The 18,331-nt window shown below is 44.1% G+C and overlaps 1 protein-coding gene across 1 annotated transcript in view; it reads left to right on the top strand.

Annotated features, from left to right (window-relative positions):
- The window catches only part of ACP3 (acid phosphatase 3), a 51,931-nt gene extending 45,848 nt beyond the window's left edge, over nt 1–6,083 (top strand). The window contains exon 11 of the mRNA XM_075828597.1: nt 5,437–6,083. Within this exon, the coding sequence (XP_075684712.1) occupies nt 5,437–5,543 (107 nt within the window). The 3' untranslated portion in view covers nt 5,544–6,083. The remainder of the gene's footprint in view (nt 1–5,436) is intronic.
- The last annotated feature ends 12,248 nt before the right edge of the window (nt 6,084–18,331 follow it).

Raw genomic sequence — 18,331 nt, 5'->3', positions numbered from 1 at the left:
GATCTGTGTGTGGCGCAATCTACAGGGGTCTGTGTGTGGTGCAATCTAAAGAGGTCTGTGTGTGGCGCAATCTACGAACGGGGGCTGTGTGGCACTATATACAAGGGAAGGGGTCTGTGTGGCAATATATACAAGGGAGGGGGGCCTGTGTGGCACTATATACAGGGGGAGCTGTATGGCACTATCTAGAAGGGGGAGGTGGGGGGCACTATCTACAAGTGGGGTCTGACATTGTCTACAGGGGGCTGTAAGGCACAATCTACAGGGGGTCTGTATAGCACTGTCTACAGGGGGCTGTATGGCACAATCTACAGGAGCACTATCTATAAGAGGGGCTGCGCGTGCACCTAGGAGAGGGGGGCCCAGTTTGCTATTGGGCACAGTCTTTCCTAGTTACGTCCCTGCTCAGTATAGCTTCAGGTGTAGCGATATCAGTACACTTCGACATGTTGTTCTGCTAATGTGCGCCTACTGTGATAATTTTTACGTTGATTTCCTCTGACTTCTCATAATGCTCTCCTGGATAACAACAAGGGGTCTCCGGTTGTCTATTATGTTTTTTGCATCGGCCGCAGATCCTGTGTTACATCACTACCACACCAAACCATGTAAACTGCTTTTTACTGGAACAGGAAGGTCCGGAAATTGACCAGCAAAACAGTCCTGAGTTTCTTTGAATGAGCCTGCGCATACATAGGCCTCCACGATCACGTTTCTTTGTGGAATCAAATACGTCATGTTGGACACACTCACGCAAAACACAACTGCGCTCCACAAAGATTACTCCAAGTCTGACAGGGAAGGATAAGGGCCGGTTCACATCAGCGTTCGCTTTCCGTTCAAGGGTTCCGTCAGAGGTTTCCGTCGGGTCACAAACGGAAACCAATAGCAATGTTTCCGACACCATTGATATCAATGGTGATGCAAAGGAAGCTGTGGTTTCCGTTTGACTCTCCGTTGAGGGGTTCCACGACGGAAACCTCCGACGGAACCCCTGAACGGAAAGCCAACGCTGATGTGAACAGGCCCTTAGATGGGCCTCATACATTTTTTAAACTGCTGTAGTAAAATAAAAGCGGAGTTCTGATTTGTTGCTATGGATGAAAAAGCAATCTTAAATGTAAGAAAGTTTTAAAGAATGAGGCCCAATAAGCATTATACTGTACAAACCACACAAGGGAAACAGAGTTCTGTTTTCTATGGCCCACGCTGTAATATAACGTATAAACTTTATAGTATTTTCATTACCAAAAATGCTCAGTTGCAAACATGGGACAGCAGTTCACAGTTCTTGAGGCTGTCCTTCTTTCACATAACTAAATATTAAGGCTGTGTTCATATCACCATCGCTTTCCGCTGAGGGGTTCTTCTGGAGGTTTCCGTTGAGTTAAACCCTCAGCAGAAAGGCAAACGGAAACCTCAGCTTCCGTTTCCCTCACCATTGAACTCAATGGTGACGGAAACCTGGCTAATGGTTTCCGTCTGTCACCGTTGTGACAGGGTTCAGTCGTTTTGACGTAATCAATAGCACAGTCGACTGCGCTATTGGTTCTGTAAAGAACAACAGAACCCTGTCCCAACGGTGACAGATGGAAACCATAATCTAGGTTTCCGTCACCGATGAGTTCAATGGTGAGGGAAACGGAAGCTGAAGTTTCCGCTTGCCTTTCCGTTGAGGGTTAAGCCGACGGAAACCTCAGACGGAACCCCTCAACGGAAGGGCAACGGTGATGTTAACAGGCCCTAAGGCAGTCAACAGTCACTTGCCTATTAACCAATTACAGTAAAATGTAACCAGCATTCGGGTGTGGAAGAAAAAAGTAGCCTAGGTGAATGTTGCACCAATGCTTTGTTACTGAAATTAAACTTGTTTGCTAATTAAAGCATATTAGGCAATGGGTTTTAAACAATAATTTGAGAAGAGTGTAGCGCTAAAGGGGAGCTACAGTTTCATGGCATTCCAACTGATTTTACGGCAAGGAAAAAAAAAACAAGCTTATTGGTAATTTTATTATTGATGGCATCATGAACAAATCACAATCTTGGTTGATGGAAAAGCCTATGTAATTATTTCACGTGAATCTTTTTTTAGATTATTACCTGCCAAAAACATTTCTCTTGTTTAAAGGGGTTAAAAAAAAATAAAAAAAAATATCGTAAATCCATTTTACATGTCTCTTGTTTTCCCATGGCATTTTGGAGTTGAAAATTTTAGGTTTTTTTCACTCTTGACCTGCTCCTGTTCCTGCACTTGAAAATATCTGTACTTCCTGTAATGGGGCGGTCCATGAGCTGGGAATGTGCAGCTCCAAACTACAATGTCCTTGAGAATTTGCGGCATATGTAACTTCCTCCCACCTTCACTTTCCATCTTACCGTCCCTTGATTTTGAGTGTCTTCTCCCTCCCACCCTCAGTATCCTTTTCCCCGCCCAGTACACCTTACATATATTTTCCCTGCCTCCCTTTTGCACACAATGTGATTACATGATGCAGCGTGCGGGGGGAGAAGCAAGAGTGGGGGAGAAGATCCAGAAAGAGGGGTAAATCAACACTAGGAATGCAAGTCAAGCCCAACAAAAGAGTGGGCAGGAGTTAGATAATTTAAAGTGTCTGTGTCTGTCACAATGAGTGTGTGGATCCACTGGGCCGTACCGCCGTAGCGGGATAGCAGCTGGCCAAACAGGATACTAAGGCAAAATCAATAGTTCGAATAAGGGTACCTGCGGCAATACAGACAGTAGCGATGGCAGGCTCGGATGGGACCTTGGCAGCAGGCAGATACCAGGCGCGGTGAAATACAGCAGGCGTAGTATACGACACAACACGACTCCAACTCTCTACGGCACAGGAACAAGGTAGCACGGGATACAGGTAGCAGGAACGAGAACACTGGGAACTGGAAAACACTAAGGGACCATTTTCAAAGACTAACACGGGTAAACACAACAACGCTCAGACAATGGGGGAAGGGGCAGGGCCCTTCTTAAAGTCCAGGGTGATCATGGGAGCAATCAGCCAATCTAAAACATGTGTGTGCTCCGGCCCTTTAAGGCCGGGAATGAGCTCGAGCGCGCACCCTAGTGGTCACTTTAGGACAGGATGGCCGCATGTTCTGGCATCTCTGGGGAGGAAGACGTCTGCAGGATGATAGGAGTCTGCGGTCTGCGACCGCGAACGTTACAGTGTCGACTCATTATTCGGATTACAAGTACTACAAAACTTCTGACGACGATACTAGAAAGCAATAAGGATGGTGAAATTTCTATTGGAGTTATATTAGGAAGTTATGTAACGAACTGCCAATATGGCAATCATATTTTTATACCGGAAAACCCCTTTTAAAAAATCACTTTTTCATTTGCACGCTGTAACTGTAAAAATACAGTGGTAAACTTTTATATAAACCATATATGTTTAACAGTACAACATGCTTATTGTAAAAACATATTACTTAAAGTTAAACTCGGGGATACTTTTATAATTAGTACAATGGAGATACTAGGGTCATGTAACATACCAAGTCCAGTAATTCTTTTACTCTGGTACCTCAAATGCTCTGTACACCTGTAGGTCCTTAACAACACAGACAAATCCAAAATGGCTGCAGGTTACCGAGATGTAAGGCCCCATGCACACGACCGTAAAAAAACTTCTGTAAAAAACAGACCCATTCACTTCCATTGAACGCGGACACCTTTCCGTATCGCTACGGATGAGTGTGCGTGCCGCAGAACTGTGCCGGGAATTCTTAAGCATGTCCGTTCTTGGTCCGCAATTGCGGCATGGACTCCTCCATAGAAGTCTATGGGGGAAGCCAAAATTGCGGATGGCTACGGAGGTGTGTCCGCAAATACGGATAGCCATCCGCAAATACAGAAGTGTTGCTAAGCAACACAAAGGGGATTTCCTATTAACCAGGACTCTTTTTTTTCGGATCCGTATATACGGATGCAATACGGATGCACTGCGGACTGTATTTGCGGATACCATTCAGCAGAAACGGGTACGTTGCTGATGATTTGCTGATGACCATAAAGCAATACGGAACCGTATTTACGGTCAGTATTTGCGGATACGATCGTGTGCATTTGCGGCCACAATATATTTTGCGAACCCATTCTTTTCTATGGCCCCATGAACACGACCGTGGTTTACACAGATCAGATCGGTGTGGGGGCCGCAAATCTGGACCGAAAAAACTCAGGACATGTCATTTTACGGTCCGGATTTGCGCATTCACAAATACTGGTGAATTGTTGAGTCCTGATGACACACGGATGGACAACAAGGTTTTTATGTGGTCCGATGGAAGAACAAACAAAAAACACAGTATGAGGCCCCATGCACACGACCGTAAAAAACGTCAGTTTTTGCGGACCGCAATTGCGGTCTGCAAAAATTGACTCATTCACTTTCATTGAACGTGGACACCTTTCCGTAGCACTACGGAAGGGTGTCCGTGCCGTGCAAATGTTCCGGGAATTATGGAACATGTCCGTTCTTTTGCATTTTGCGGCCCGTGCTCCCATACTTTGTATGGGAGCACGGCCCGAAAATGCGGATGTCAGTCAGTGGCCGGCCGTGCCCATGGGGCCTTAATTGGGGGGGGGGCATTGAATGGAGGTAATTTTCTGATGGGGGGCGCCAAACTGAATCTTTGCCCTGGGTGAAGAAGAGCCTAGCTTTTAAAGGCGGTGGTATGTTACCTGACCCTAGTAGGTTAGTTTTACTAATTATAGACCTCTGTCCGGAGTTTCAGTTTTAAATAGCAGTTCTCTATGTATAAAGCAAATCTTTCATGGTGGAAATTCCACCACGTATTATTGAAGTAGCAATTCGGATGAGATTTTAACAAATTTCATCCACAAGCTGCGGAAAAAATCTGCAGTGGACACGTGCAGGAACTGACTTGCAGTGCAGATTGTCAATCTGCATGTCAATAAGTAAACGCCGTAGAACTTCCGCACGGACATTCAAGACAGAAATTTCACAGCATTTGTGCAGGAGCCCTTAGGGAGTTTATAGCCTATGTTTCCTTGATGTAATGGAAATCAGGATCTTAAGCTTTTGCATTGTCCACCCCCATGCTTTACACTGCATGTCAGCATGTTCAAATTGGCTGTTGTATAAAAGCACCAGAGGATCACTAAAAAGTCAGTGCACAGACCCTTTGGGCCCATTATAGTGTTAGAGCCTTGGCCCACTGGAGGATCCTCTGATACTCTGGTGAGCTATTCCAAACCTGGTTCAGGCCGCCATCTTCTTCTCCCTGGCAACTGGCACCAGAAGTCCTGCTGACAACACTTGATGAAGAAGCGAGTGCAGATGATATTCAGCAAACAGCACAGCTTGAAAAGGATTTATTAGAGAGTTTGTTTTATAATAATGAATGTTTGTCTGTGTATTTAACTAATAAAGTCGTGATTTTCTTTAGGTGTTGTCGGACTCACCGTTGCTGTGGTCATCCTGAGTATCGCAGTCCTTGGTCTGCTGATCTTATATTGCTGCAAGAAAAGCTCATTAAACTATGGCACAATGTAATAAAAGACTAGACATCTCTTGCTCCTGTATGTGGAAAGAATAACCGTGACAGCTTAAAGAGTTTGTCCCAGAATCAACCGTTTTCACCTATCCGCAGGATAGTAGAGATTGAAGCAGCACAACCAAATACGTGAAAAATAATGATCCTGTTTATTCCACACGCAACGTTTCAGCTCAGTACGAGCCTTTCTCAAGCATAACAGTGTAAGGGCCTGTTCACATCACCGTTCGCCTTCCGTTCCGGGGTTCCGTCGGAGGTTTCCGTCGGGTGAACCCCTCAACGGAAAGTGAAAGTGAAACCACAGCTTCCGTTTCAGTCACCATTGATATCAATGGTGTCGGAAACATCTCTAATGGTTTCCGTTCGTCACCATTCCGGAAGGTTTCCGGTTTTCCGACTGAATCAATAGCGGAGTCGACGTGAAATTCACTGACAGTCTGAACGGCCCCATTCAGTAACATAGGTCTGTGCGACGCGCGTTCAAAATCACGCGCGTAGCACGGACGTATTATACATCCGTGTGAATAAGCCCTAACACAGTGACCACAAATATGTTTCACAACTATAAATCTCATTAAGAACATTTCTTGTTAGAAGTCATAGAAAAAAAGTACAATATCTCATATAAAATCAACTACAATGTGTTCATATGGAAGTTTACAAACATATGTGAATAAATATTGAAAAAGTGAAGCATACATACAGTGTTATCATTATATTGTGTAAATAAGGTCAATCAGTAAGATCGACAACACATGCATAAACAATAGTGAATATCATGCCATCAGGTGTATAAAACATACAGTATATCGATTAAAAACAAAAATACTTCACCATCCCTGGGAAAGCTGTCCACGTCCTATACGGTCTACTGCGCATGTCTACTAATCATAATACGTCTAGTCTTACGCCTGTGTGCGTCCTGACGTCACGTGTCATTTCGCGCATGCGCTGGCTAATACACCAGATATACCAAATCTATTTTCCTCTATACTGAAGGATCACTGGACTGTGACCCAAGAGGCATGCACCCACCTAATCTATCTGTCCGGTGCTGCTGATTTTTTGCTTTAAAGAGGCTCTGTCACCAGAATAAAAATGCTCTATCTCCTACATCAGTTTATCGGCGCTGGAATGTAGTTACTAGCAATGTGTTTTTATTTTAAAAACTATGTTTTTTAACAAAGTTATGGCATTTAGAACATTTATGCAAATGAGGTCCTTAATGCCCAACTGGGCGTTTTTTAATTTTCAACCAAGACGCAGGGATGAAGGACCTGTGGGCAGAAGTGACGTCACAGCGCGATCTCGCGAGACCGCGCTGCTCAGTGAATCTAGCTTGGGTGTAAGACAGAGAGGTGTATGATGCGGATTGGCCAGCGTCATACACCTCTTTGTCATACGCCCACTTGGTTGAAAATTAAAAAACGCCCAGTTGGGCATTAAGGACCTCATTTGCATAAATGTTCTAAACGCCATAACTTTGTTAAAAAACATTGTTTTTAAAATAAAAACACATTGCTAGTAACTACATTCCAGCGCCGATAAACTGATGTAGGAGATAGAGCATTTTTATTCTGGTGACAGAGCCTCTTTAATACTGCATACACGCAGCTTTTCTGTTGCGGGTTTAGACATTGAATTTAATGGGGTGCTTTAATCAGCAACAAAGCAGTGTGGGTTCGTACCCTGAGGGTATGTTCACACAACAGCGTCCGTAACGGCTGAAATTACGGGGATGTTTCCGCCTGAAAACATCCCCGTAATTTCAGCCGTAACGGCATGTGCAGGCGCTTGAACGCCGCGTCCATTACGGACGTAATTGGCGCTGCTATTCATTGGAGCCAATGGGCAGATGTTTGTCAACGCTATTGAGGCGCTATTTTCGGACGGAATTCGGGGCAAAAACGCCCGAATTACGTCCGTAATTAGTGTGTGTGTGAACATACCCTAAAAGGGAAGCTGTCACCAGCATTTCACCTATTAAACCAGCAATACCTGGTGGACGTTTGTGAAACATCATTTCTATATAACCTATAATTGTCTTCTTAGTCGGATCTGTACCTTTAGTATTCAGTATTTTAATGTTCCCACACCGTATGCTAATGAGCATAAAAGAGTCAAATCTTCGTTTGAAAAGAGTCAAATATTCGTATGAAAAGAGTAATATCTTCGTTCCATCAAGTCTTTCCAAGTTTACCCCGCCTCCTTACTTTTGATTGACAGCTCCTCACCTTCCCCAGCACACAAAATCCCACGCTTGTGTGTTGATGTCCTCTTCTGGTATATGCGCACTAAGGGGCAACGGATTATTACGATAAAAAGCGCGAAATGTTTGCAGACCGTTATTTACAGTCGGAGGAGGAGTTTAGGAGAGGGGATAACGGCAATGAACTTTTTATAGCAGTGGCCAGTGAGGGATATGTAAAGTTCAATAGGTGAAATGCTGGTGACAGGTTCCCTTTAACCCTTTCACGACCAATGAACGTCCTGGTCGGCTGCTAGTTCCTGCCCCAGGACGTTCATTTTCGTCAGTATTTAAAACTGTCACTCTGTGTGAACACAGAGTGACAGGCGCGCGCTGACAGCTGTCCTAGACAGCTGACATATCAGTCTCGCCGGACAGCAGACCATCGCCCTTGCTTTCGGCAATTAACCCCTTAAGTGCGGCGACGGATTGCCGTCGCCGCATTTAAGTGGTTTGAAGCACATCGGCAGCCCCCACGAAGTGATTGTGGGGGCTACCGATGCTTGTCGTGGCAATCGGAGGTCAGATAATGACCTCCGGGTTGCCATGTACGGAAGCCTCGGAGGAGCAGCCTCCGGCCGGTCCTCCGAGGCTTCCTGTCAGAGTGACAGTCACGTCACAATGACAGTTAGAGTACATCACACTACGTGTGTAGTGTAATGTACTCTAGCAGCGATCAAAGCTGCAAGTCTAAGTGTCCCCTAGTGGGACAAGTGAAAAAAGTAAAAAAAAGTAATACAAATGTTTTAAAAAAAGTGTAAAAATAAAAGTTATAAGTGATATAAACACAAAATGCTTTTTTTTCCTATAATAAGACTTTTATTATAGAAAAAAAATGAACACGTTAAAAAAGTACACATATTTTGTATCACCGCGTTCGTAATGACCCCAACTATAAAACTGTAATGTTATTTTTCCCGCACGATGAACACCCCAAAAAAAACCAATAAAAAACTACGACAGAATCACAATTTTTTTGGTCACCACCGCTCCCTAAATAAAGAATAAAAAGTGATCCAAAAGTCGCATGTACCCAAGAATAGTACCAATAAAAACTTCTATCCGTCCCGCAAAAAACAAGCCCTTACACAGCTTTTTTTACAAAAAAAATAAAACATTTTTTTTTTATAAATAAGTCATTTTATTGTGCAAACGCTAAAAAAAAGGACCAAACCTATATACATCTGGTATCGCCGTAATCGTACCAACCCGCAGAATAAAGTAAAAATGTCATTTATAGCGTACGGTGAGCGCCGCAAAAAGAAAATCTAAAAAACGGTGTCAGAATTCCTGTTTTTTGCTCAGGATTGCAAAAAAATTGAATAAAAAGTGATCAAAAAAAATCGCATGTACCCCAAAATGGTACCAAAGAAAACTACAGATTGTCCCACAACAAATAAGCCCTCACAGGGCTCCGGTGGTGAAAAAATAAAAAAGTTATGGCTTTCAGAATATGGCGATGCAAAATGTGCAGAGTGTCCAAAAGCGGATAAGATCGGGCGCCATTTATCAGTGCGACACCGGCCCCACATCTATGAATTATTATTTATTTACCGCATTATTATACCCTCTTATTATGCCCTGATATACTCCGCACAGATTACACATACCCCCAAATTATAAACTGAAATACCAGCAAAACCCCAAACAAAACTACTGCCAAGCAAAATCTGCGCTCCAAAAGCAAAATGGCGTTCCCTCCCTTCTGAGCCCTGCAGCGTGCCCAAGCAGCAGTTTGCGCCCACACATATGGCGTCGCCATACCCGAGAGAACCCGCTTAACGTTTTATGAGGTATTTGTCTTCTGTGGCACAAACTGGGCACAACATATTATGCACTAAAATGGCGTATCAGTGGAAAATTGCAATTTTCACTTTGAACCATCCGCTGTGCATTAACCCCTTTGCGCACTATGACTTAATTGCCCGTCATGGTGCGGCGGTTGATGTATGGAGCCGGCTCACGTGCTGAGCCCGCTCCATACGCTGCGGGTGTCGGCTGTGTATTACAGCAGGCCCCCTCGGTACTAACGGACAGGTACAGCGATCGCTCTGATACAGAAGCCTGTAAGAATAACAATATACTGCAATACATTAGTATTGCAGTGTATTGTACCAGTGATCCAATGATCGCTGGCTCAAGTCCCCTAAGGGGATTGATTAATAAAATGTGTAGAAGAATTATAGTTATTAGTAGTGAGAATTTTTATTTTTTTAAAGTAAAAAAAAACACCTTTTCGCATTTTTCTTCTAAAGTAATGTAAAAAAATTAACAAAATTGGTATAGCTACGTCCATAAAAGTCCGAACTATTACAATATACCATTATTTAATTTGCACAGTGCACACCTTAAAAAAATGTAATAATTGAAACCGCCAAAATCGCTGTTTGTTTTTTTTGTCACCTTCGCTGTAAAAAAAAAATGTAATACAACTTTTGAATCACTTTTTATGTACCAAAAAATGGTACCAATAAAAACTGCAGCTCCTCCCGCAAGAAATAAGCCCTCACACCGCTCTATTGATGGAAAAATAAAAAAGTTATGGCTCTTGGAAAGCATGAAGTGAAAATCTAAAATATGAAAGCAAAAAATGGATCAGTCCTGAAAGGGTTAATTCATTTCTAATGAAAAAACGTATGAGCACATGTGGGGTATTTCCGTACTCGGAAGAAATTGCTTTATAAAAAATGGTTGTTTTTTTCCTCCTTTATCCCTTGTGAAAATGAGAAAATTCTAGATATTAATTTTCGCGCCCTAATTCTAACAAACTCTGCAAAAGACCCGTGGGGTGTAAATGCTCACTATACCCCTAGAAAAATTCCTTGAAGGTTTTTCCAAAATGGGGTCACTTTTGGTGGGTTTCCACTGTTTTGGTCCCTCCAGTGCATTGCAAATGCGACATGGCACCGAAAACAATTCCAGCAAAATCATAAATCCAAATGGCGCTCCTTCCCTTCTGAGCTCTGCTGTGGGTCCAAACAGCAGTTTATTACCACATATGGGGTATTGTCGTAATCGGGAGACATTGCTTTACAAATGCATTTTCTTCGTTATTCCTTGTAAATAAAAAAAATTCTATGTTATTTCAGAAAAAAAGTACATTTTAATTTTTACAGACTAATTCCAATATATTTAGCGAAAAACCTGTGTGGTCAAAATGCTAACTATACCCCTAGATAAATACCTTAAGGGGTCTAGTTTTCTAAATGGGGTAGTTTATGGGGAGTTTCTATCGTTCTGGCAGCTCAAAGCCTCTCCAAGTGTACAGTGGGGCCTAAAACATTTTCAAGCAAAATATGAGTCCTGAAAGCCTCCGGGTGCTACCTTCCTTTTGGGCCCTGCCGTGTGTCCAGGCAGCGCATTAGGGCCACAATGTGGGTATTTTTGAAATCAGGAGAAACAGGGTGATAGATTTTGTGGTGTGTTTCTTCATTCTCATGGTCGCTTTACAAAGAAATTGGTCTTCAAACTGATACTTTTATGAAAAAAAGTGAAATTTATTTTTTTTCACCTGCTATGTATTACATTTAGCAAAAAACTGTGGAGTCAAAATACTTACTATACCCCTAGGTAAATACCTTAAGGGGTCTAGTTTTCTAAATGGGGTCATTTGTGGGGGTTTCCATCACTGAGACCTATGAGCCTCTGAAAACCTGGCTTGGTGCAGGAAAACAAAATGTACTTCAAAATTTATAAAATTATTATTACATTTGTAAGTCCTCTAAATTGCTGAAAATATATTTTATTTTTTCAAAAGTGCTGCCAAAATAGAGTAAAGAGATAGAAATATATATATAATTTAAAAAATTGTACAGTATGTGTGTACATATGTGACATATTGCAGTTAAAAATAGGGAAAAATTTTAATTTTTACAAAATTTCTTCCATTTTTCTATTTTTTAATTAATTTCCACAAATTGTATCAGTCTACTTTTACCACTAAAATAAAGTACAACATGTGACGAAAAAACAATGTCAGAATTACTTGGATATTCAAAACTTTCACACAGTTATTCTCTGATAAAGTCAGACATACCAGATTTGACAAATCTGGCTTGGTCATTAAGGTACAAACATGCCCGGTCATTAAGGGGTTAAAAAATTCTTTGCGGGCTGAATAGTTTTTGGGGTTTTCGTTTTTACGGCTTTCACCGTGCGGTAAAAATGACAACTTATCTTTATTCTGTGGCTCAATATGATTACAGTCATACCAAATTTATATAGGTTTTATATTTTACTACTTTTATTGATAATAAACTTTTTGTTAAAAAACAAAATGTTTTCTGTCGCCACATTCTGAGAGCCATAACGTTTTTATTTTTTCACCGATTGAGTGTGAGGGCTTATTTTTTGCGGGACGAGCTGCAGGTTTTAACGATACCTTTTTTGGTACATAGAACTTTTTGATCACTTTGTATTACATTTGTTTTGAGAGCTAAGTTGACCAAAAAGCGATTTTGGTGCTTTACATTTTTATTTTTTACGGCGTTCACCGTGCGCGTTAAATAAAGCTATGCTGTAATAGTTCAGACTATTACGGACGCAGCAATACCAATTTTGTTTCCTTTTTTTATTTTTTACATTACTTTAAGAGGAAAATGGGAAAAGGTGAGTTTTTTGAACTTTGAATATATATTTTTTTTCACTACTAAAAACTTTTTTTCACTTCTTCTTACACACCTTTTTAGCACCCCTAGGGGACTTGAACCATCGATTGTTAGATCGCTGGTACAATATACTGCAATACTAACATATTGCAGTATATCGTCATCTTTACAGGCTTCTGTTAAGCCCTGCCAGTGGCAGGGCTTAACAGAGGCAGAGTGAAGGCAGTCCTGGGGGCCTTCATTAGGCCCCTGGGCTGCCATAACAACCAGTGGCGTAGCTATAGGGGTCGCAGCGGTCGCAGTTGTGACCGGGCCCCTAAGCCTGGGGGGCCCACGGGCCCCCGTTGCCATACAGCATGTTTTCGAACTAAATCTTCTGTGCCGTGAAGCCGGCACTTCCTGGTTACGGTCACATGGTACACTTAGTGTACCATGTGACCGTGTTGTCACGTGACACGGCTTCCAGACAGAGCAGAAGAGTCGGTGCGGAGGACTCCAGGTAAGCTGCAGTGTAGTGTAATAAATAAAGTAAAAACAAAGTAATGTTAAAAAAAAAAATACACATACACCTTTTTTATAATAAACATTAAAATAAGTCTCAATACATAAAACATACACATAATCGGTATTGCCGCGCCCGTAATAACCTGCACAACTATTTTTTTGCATCATTTATGATGTGTACTCTGTAAAAAAATAAAATAAAAATTGCTTTCTATCACTTAGGCCCCATTCACACGACCGTGCCCGCAATCACAGCCCGCGATTGCGGGCACGGCCGGCCGCCGACTGCCACCCGCATTTTCGGGCCGTGCTCCCATACAAAGTATGGGAGAACGGCCCGCAAAATGCAAAAGGACGGAAATGTTCCATAATTTTCGGAACATTTCTACGACACGGACACCCATCCGTAGCGATACAGAAAGGTGTCCGCACTCAATGAAAGTGAAAACGGAGGTTATTTACGGCCGTGTGCATGGGGCCTAATTGTGAGGCACAAGGTGCGATGATGAATTTAACCTCCATGTGCCTCACATTAATAGTAATTAACCCCATCATGTACCTTACATATTAACCCATTATGACTGAGAAACATGATGGGGTTAATTACTATTAATGTGAGGCACATTCAAAATTCATCATCACACCTCGCGCCTCACATCAGAAAATGGAAGAACTTTTTTTTTTTTTATTACTGTTGGCAAAGTAAACGAAGTATCGGTATCGAAGTCCAAATTTTGGTATCGTGACATGCCTACACTGTGGGTCGCGTCCCCCTGGGGGTTCGTGAGTCACTCACCGAGGTCCCGGTTCCAATCAATGCTGGAGCAAGGAGCTGACATCTCCTTAATCCAGCATTCCCTGTGCGGGCTCGACGCAGGCAGGCAGGATGTAGCGACATCATCACGCCTGCCTGCGCTGAGTCACTCATAGTACATACCGGAGGAGGCGAAGGATCCTCCACTCGACGTGGGAACGGGGATAGGTAAGTAATTATGCACATATGGGGGCATTATACTGTATGGGGGGGCTGATATTGTGGGGGGGGGCATTATACTGTATGGGGGGCTGATATGGGGAGCATTATACGGTATGGGGCTATTATGGGGGGCAGTATACGTTATGGGGCATTATACTGTGTGGGGGGCAGCTATGGGAGCATTAACTGTGTGGGGGCATTATACTATGGGGGCTGTTGGGCAAGGCGTCTGGGCATAGGAGCGCGCAGGGGTCTGATGATGATGGTGGTGCTGGGGAGGGGTAGGGGGGCCCAAGCTAAATTCTTGCACCCGGGCCCATGAGCCTTTAGCTACGCCCCTGATAACAACTGTCATCACCCCCCGATCTGAGATGCTGCAGGCGCGATTGACCGCTGCATTTGAGGAGTTAAACAGCCAGGAACAGCACAATCGCTGCTCCCGGCTGTTAGTACCGGGTGTTCACTGTAAAATACAGCCGATACTCGCAGCACATGGAGCGCACTCAGCACATGAGCGCGCTCCAAACATCACCCCCACATCTGTACGTAATAGCACGTCCGAGTGCGCGAAGGGGTTAATACCAAAATAAACTAAAACTCCTCCCGTAAAAAATAAGCCCTCACACCACTCTATTGATAGAAAAATAAAAAAGTTATGGCTCTTGGAATTCGGGGAGTGGAAAACAAAAATCAAAAAATGGTTTCGTCCCGAAGGGGTTAAAGTCTAAGAAAATCACTGACTTGGATATCTTCACACCTGCCAAACAATTGAGTGGAGAGGCCCACATGTTTGGCTGCTATAAAAGGTCAGGCGGTCAGGGTTTGAGAGGTGGGCAGGATTGTCAACATCATTTTTCTTTTTTTATCTAGACAACTTATCCAAAAATCAAGGCGACAGACAACAATTTAGAGGACTCTGTCACCACATTTATGCTGCCATGTCAGAGGGGTGTGGATGGTAGAAGACCCCACAGGAAATTTCTTGCCAGAGCTGATGGTGCACACTGCCAATTTTGTTACGGCTCAGGATGTCAAGATGGCTGGCTTTGTCTGTAAACTGGCAAATGTTAGGCCAAGGCGATGTTAGGCCCTCCTTGATACAAGCGCTGTTCTTCTTTGGGCCTCAGGATGGTGGCTGCTACTTCATACTTTGCAATTTAGGCCTAAAAGCCACCACATGGACCGACTCTATACCACTGCTGGCCATCTCACTTACTGTCTTTGGTCATGTCTCTTCTACATACCTTTCACCGTCCAGCGCAGCTATATGTACAGTGGGCCCTCACACACCACCTATGCTCACTCTTCAGGACCTGACATCACGGGCCCAACGATGAGATACTGACTAGCTCGGTTCTCAGTTCCAGCTCCAAAGCCGTTGGTCTTTCTCTCTTTCCGTCCATTTCCACGGCAACTTTTATCTTCTTCCCCTCCTTACAACAACACGTCTTCTCTCTTTAGTACGCAGAGCTTAGGTCTCGCTAACTTCCTCCCAACACTGAACATGGACTGGCGTGCTAACTGCTCTTTTATAATCCCAGTGCCGGCCCTAGGGCATGATCATGCTCATGCCCCCCCTCATTACCCTGTACACAGCAACAAATGCATTCCAAAATGGCTTCCTGGCCGTATATCCCGGCGCTGTAAATTTATCTGCGTGAACAAGCCAAGCACTTTTCCTTACCTGATATTTACAATCACAATAACCTGCACAAGCTTCTTTCACTTAAAGAAAATCACAGACGCATCAATTTTTTTTATTGACTCTGGTCCCCTATTTATACAGATTGTCTGTTCATTTACAGATGATTCACAACGCTGGAAGTGGGAAGGGGGCCCAATAGGTACAACATTAAAAAGAATAATAAATATATTGGACCTCTTTTATCAAAACTAAGAGAGAAACTGACCTTGTTGCCCATAGCAACTGATCAGAGCTCAGCTTTCATGTCTAAAACTGCTGTGAAAATACAAAAGCTGCATTGTGATTGTTTGCTATAGGCAACAAGGCCAGTATTCCTGTTAAACAGTTTTGATACATGAGGTCTATAATTTCTTCTACATACTTACATTAAATTAATGAAACTAAAATTAAATGCATGAGACATTCCCTTTAAGTGGCCCAATAAAAATGAAGTTAAAATGGATTAAAAAAATGAAAAATAAAAAAAGAGAAATTATTACTATGGATGACACGTTATTATTGTAGATAGTAATTGGTTTCTGTGGTCATGTGACTAGGGATGACGTGTCATTCATCTGCATTTCCTAAAGATAGCAGTGTGGGGGGCTTTGGCGACCAGCATTGCAGAAACTGTGCTGAATTTAAAGGTAACTATATTAGAAACTAAATTAGAAATTTTAAATTTATTTTTTTAAAGGGACGAGTTCCGTTGTTAAGTGTCATGTCTGAAGTGCAAATCAAGAGGCTACGATATTCCTGAATTCCAAAGATGATTGAAACCTGACCCAATGATACCAAGTCTTGATGAACTTTGCGTGAGTACCTCTCATAGAAGCCGTGAGATCCTCCATCCTCATGATCTCCTGTATCTTATCGAGGTAATGAGAGGCGGGGCCCCTGCCTGCCTGCAACCAGCTCCGAAATGGACCCCCCTCCCGCCCTGGAGGAAACGCCGGGTTGCCCAGGACTGGAAACATGGGGGACGGGGAAGGGGAGATCTCTGTCCGAGGGAAGACCTTCGACGCAACTGCCAGTGAGGGCCCTATTGTCGGGTGTGTCCTTGCTGGTATAGGGGTATCCCTGCCCAGCCAAGGTAGGGCCTGCAAGGGGACAGCCATAGACGACTGTTCCATCGACACCCATTGTTTGACCTCCGTGTGGCGGAACCAATCCAGGATGCGCGCCAAGTGCGAGGCCTGATGGTAAGATACGAAGTCAGGGAGCCCCACGCCCCCTTCACTCTTAGAGCGAAAAAGCGTGGAGCGGGCTATACGGGCCGGTTTCCCCACCCAAATGAAGCGGTGGAGTAAGGACGACAGAGCTCGGAAGAAAGTGTGGGGAATGTGGATCGGTAGGGCTTGGAAGAAGTACAGTATCCGTGGGAGGATGTTCATTTTGAAGATTACACATCTGCCGAACCACGTGAAGGTACCCTTCGTCCAGGAATCCAAATCGCCTTTTACACACTGAAGGAGAGGAGGATAGTTAACTGCATAAAGGCGAGAGAGATCCCTGGAGGGCTGGACCCCCAAGTATTGAAGCGAGTCTCTGGCCCACTTAAAGGAGAAGGACCCCGACAGGTCATCCACTAGGGACTGCGGCAGTGATATGTTGAGAGCCTTGGACTTCTGATAGTTAATTTTGAAATTTGACAGTTTCGAGTATCTACTCATCTCCGCCATGAGGTTGGGCAAGGAGATCCTGGGTGCCGTGAGGAAGAACAGAAGGTCGTCCGCATACGCAGCCACTTTATGGGATCTTCCACCCACTGATACTCCCGCTATGTCTGGGTTTGAGCGAACCCGACAAAGGAAGGGCTCCAGGCACAAAATAAAAACCAAGGGTGACAGGGGGCATCCCTGCCGCGTACCGTTGGAGATAGAGAGCGGGGAAGATAAGGTGAGTAGAGGCTCGAAATCCATTGCATCATGTGGGAACCCAGCCCGATGTGCCGCAAAGTGGTCGACATAAAGTCCCAGTCTACCCTGTCAAAGGCCTTCTCCGCATCCGTGGACAGCAGTAGTGTGGGCGGAGACGAGGCAGCCGCGTGATAAATCAGATTAATTGCCCTAGTGGTGTTATCCCTGGCTTCCCTAAGGGGCATGAAGCCCACCTGGTCGTAGTGGATCAAACTGTGCAGGAGGGGTGTGAGCCTATGGGCCAAGATTTTCGCAAACAGCTTGAGGTCTACATTAAGCAGTGAAATGGGGCGGTAGTTTTGGCAGCTGGTGGGGTCCTTTCCTTCTTTGGGTATAACCGTAATGTATGCCCGCAGTGCATCCTGATGGAGAGAGCACCCGTCTGTGAGAGAGTTATAGGCCTGCAGGTAATGAGGCGCGAGAAGATCTGAACAGACCTTGTAGTACTGAATAGGGAGCCCATCCGGGCCCGGCACCTTCCCCACCGGAGAATCCTTCAGGGCCCAGGACCACTCCTCTGGCGAAATCGGCTCTTCCAGAGCCGCTAGAGCTTCCTGCGGGATACTTTTCATCCCCGAGGAGCGGAGATATGCCTCCATCTGCTCCCGTCTAGTTCCCCCATCTGCGGTGGGAGAGGTCCGCGGGAGATTGTAGAGTGAGTGGTAGTATGCCCGGAAGGCTTCCGAGATGTCCTGGGGGTGGTGTAAACCCCCAGCTCCAGGGACCTGTACCTGGGGGACATAGGTGCGTGACCTAGTTTTCCGCAATGCCCGTGCCAAAGTCCTACCTGGTTTGTTACTGAATTCGTAGAAATGTCATCTACACTTTACTAGGGAGGCCCTAGCCTTA

This window comes from Rhinoderma darwinii, chromosome 5 (genome assembly GCF_050947455.1).
Source record: "Rhinoderma darwinii isolate aRhiDar2 chromosome 5, aRhiDar2.hap1, whole genome shotgun sequence".
Lineage (NCBI taxonomy): Eukaryota > Metazoa > Chordata > Amphibia > Anura > Rhinodermatidae > Rhinoderma > Rhinoderma darwinii.
The sequence above is the reverse complement of the archived record's forward strand: the minus strand, read 5'-3'. Positions and strand labels throughout refer to the sequence as shown.